The sequence below is a fragment of the Echinops telfairi genome, unplaced genomic scaffold (assembly GCF_000313985.2).
Source record: "Echinops telfairi isolate 266 unplaced genomic scaffold, ASM31398v2 ScPeMD7_7424;HRSCAF=8462, whole genome shotgun sequence".
Lineage (NCBI taxonomy): Eukaryota > Metazoa > Chordata > Mammalia > Afrosoricida > Tenrecidae > Echinops > Echinops telfairi.
Genome location: NW_022111324.1, coordinates 50258817 through 50261490, shown reverse-complemented (window position 1 = coordinate 50261490; position 2674 = coordinate 50258817). Strand labels below are relative to the sequence as shown.

General features: G+C 60.4%; 1 protein-coding gene across 1 annotated transcript in view; it reads right to left on the bottom strand.

The window, feature by feature from the left end:
• NFASC (neurofascin) overlaps positions 1–2674 on the bottom strand; it is a 114786-nt gene that overhangs the window by 44798 nt on the left and 67314 nt on the right. Inside the window, exons 12-14 of the mRNA XM_045298187.1 lie at positions 1684–1808; positions 819–863; positions 524–564 (exon numbers count right to left, since the gene is read on the bottom strand). Of these exons, the coding sequence (XP_045154122.1) occupies positions 524–564; positions 819–863; positions 1684–1808 (211 nt within the window). The remainder of the gene's footprint in view (positions 1–523; positions 565–818; positions 864–1683; positions 1809–2674) is intronic.

Below are 2674 nucleotides of genomic sequence, written 5' to 3'. Positions count from 1 at the left end.
TCTAAAAGTTCAGAGAAGCCCCAGCTGGCTTCCAAGCCTGGCAAGGTCACACCTGTGGGGGCTCAGGTCGTCCTGGGATCTCTTGGGAAGAAGGAAACAAAGGCAGCCAGTCACCGACTGGTGGGCAAGAACCGCCCCCACCTGGGCACCCGAGTCAGTGATGTTCCTATTCTGGCGAGTTCCATGAGCTCTCTGTGTTTACATGTGTGTGGACATGTGTGTGCACGCACGTGTGCGCGTGTACAGGTATGCGTGTACGTGTGTGTATACAAGTGTACGTGTGTGTATACTTGCATGTATGTGTACGTGTGTGCACGTATGAGTGTGGCTCTCCAGGGCCTCCACACTGTTCACAGGAAAATGTCGTTATCTTCCGACTCCATTTCCCCACAAAGGCCCTCGTAGAAACAAACACAGGGATGCTCCAAGCTGCGGGAGGAGGGTCTGGACGGAGCAGGGTACTAACAGGCTCCCCTTAGACGCTCGAGCGGCCCTGCTGGGGGCAGAGGACAGCCCAGCTCACCATGGTGATGTGCACGTGGGCCATCATACGGGTGCATGTGGCTATCACCCATGGGGCCCGGGCTCAGCCCACAGTTTCCTGTGCCTGCGCTCACAGGTGCACCGGGGACAGTTGGAGACTGTCAGACTCAGCACTTGGGGGGAGAGGGGGGGCAGGCGGCGTGTCACCCCCGGAACCAGACTTGGCACATGCTTGTCTCAGCACCTCCTTCCTGCTAGACTAGAGCCTCTGGGGGGGTGGGGGGGGGCCTTGCGTGGGCGGGCCTGGGCGGGGGTCCTCGGTTAGTGTGAATTACCTTTGGGTAGGGCAGCCAAACGGTTAGTTGGAGTGGCCTGTTCAGCTGCAAAGGTAAGACATGTTATCCAGGTTAGTGGGTTATCCGTGGCCACGGTTGTTGAGTAAGGACAGGGACAGGTGTGAGCAGTGCCCGGGGCAGGGGTGCTCCCAGCATGGTCTCACCCACCCCTCCCTTGGGGAGTTCCTCCAGCCTGACACAGGCCCTCTGGGTCCTGGGCCCACCGCCTTCCCCCCACCCCGGTGTCACCTTCACTTCCAGGCTCCCTGTTCCCAGCACGGTGCCTCGACCCTCAAAGGGACCAGAGCAAATGGGTGGGGAGCACCCACACCCCTAGAGGCAGGGCACCTAGCCTGAGGGCCCGGGTGGCACAGACAATGGGGAGAGGCTTCCCAGCCCAGGAAGGCACCCTTGTCCCCGGCTGGGGACGATTTGGAGTTTTACACCCTTGGCCTGGACATATGTGCAGGCAGAGACGGGCCCATGGCATGCACTGGGACATCCCCCATGGACCAGGGTCAGCTGGGAGCAGGAGCCGGGCTAACAGAGGTGGGTGGGAGGACAAAGGCAAACTCGGTCTTGTTTTAATGAGGAATTGTTTTCATCGACTCAGTGGTATGGAGTTAGTGATAAAAGAGGTAAAAGCAACCCTCCTGCCACGCAGGCATCCTTCGCTTGAGGACTTAGGGGTGCTCGCTATACCACTCAAGAGGGGAGTTGCCCCACATAGCTTGTTCCCAGACCCTTAGATCGCAAGGCAAGTCATCACCACTCCTACTGGGCCTTGGGCTGCCTAGCCCCTTGGCTCTCTGGCTGTGGGAGCTGGGGAGGGCTGGCCAGTTCCAGCAGGAGCAGTGGCAGTTACCTAGCACGGTGAGGTAGGCCTTGGCCAGATCTTGGTCCAGCTCGGTGCTGGCCACGCACGTGTAGCTGCCCTGGTCTCGCTCGGCCACCCCAAAGATGGTCAGGGAGCCGTCTTCCTTCTTCATCCTGCAGAGGCATTGGGCGAGGGTGTCGTAGGCATGGGGGCATGGAGAGCAGCTGGGGGCATGCTGGACACTGCCCCCGTCTCTCCTGGAGGGGGTCCTGAGCCAGGAGAGGGAGGTACGCAGGCTGCAGGGAAGCCAGAGGCCTGCAGGGTGTGTGACTCTGTGCAGCGCTCTGCGATGGAAGGGCTTCGCTGTCCCCAAGCAGCTGCAGGGCTTCATGGGGGAGTGTGGGGGGGGGGGCGCAGGGTTAACATGGCCCAGAACAGGGGACCCCCAGGCCCAAACTCCACACTGTGTGCCTGTGCCTTTCTTGTGCGGTGCCCTCCTATGAATGAAGGAAGGGTGTCCCGGTCTCATTCCCTCTAAAGGCAGGAGAATGCTGCTCTCCCCTGTCCACCGTTGAGCTCCATCTCCAGCCCAGATGTGTGTCCTCGGCACCCAGGCCCCGGCCAGTTCTGCCCCGGGAACTCTGGACTGTGCTCAGAGGGCAGGAGGCAGCACAGAGCAGGGAGGGACTGAGCCAGGGTAGGCTAGGCTGCCTGCCACTGATCCTGGGGCCCGGCTGGCCAACAATCAGAATGATGGCTGTAGGCAGTGGAGCCGCTGCCCAGCCTGCCCCTGAGAAAGCAGGCCGAGCCAGAGCAGAGAGCCTGCTGGGGGAGGCTGGTCCTGAGGTTCTCAACCCTGAGCACAGGATAGAAACACTGGGGGAACAGTCAAAGGCTACCAGTGCCACCCATGTTCATCGCAGCTTAGCAGGCAGATGAAAACAACTGAATGCCTGCTGGTGGGGGAACAGAGAAATGAACGCACAGTGTTCTGTGTACACACACACACACACACACACACACACACACACACACACAC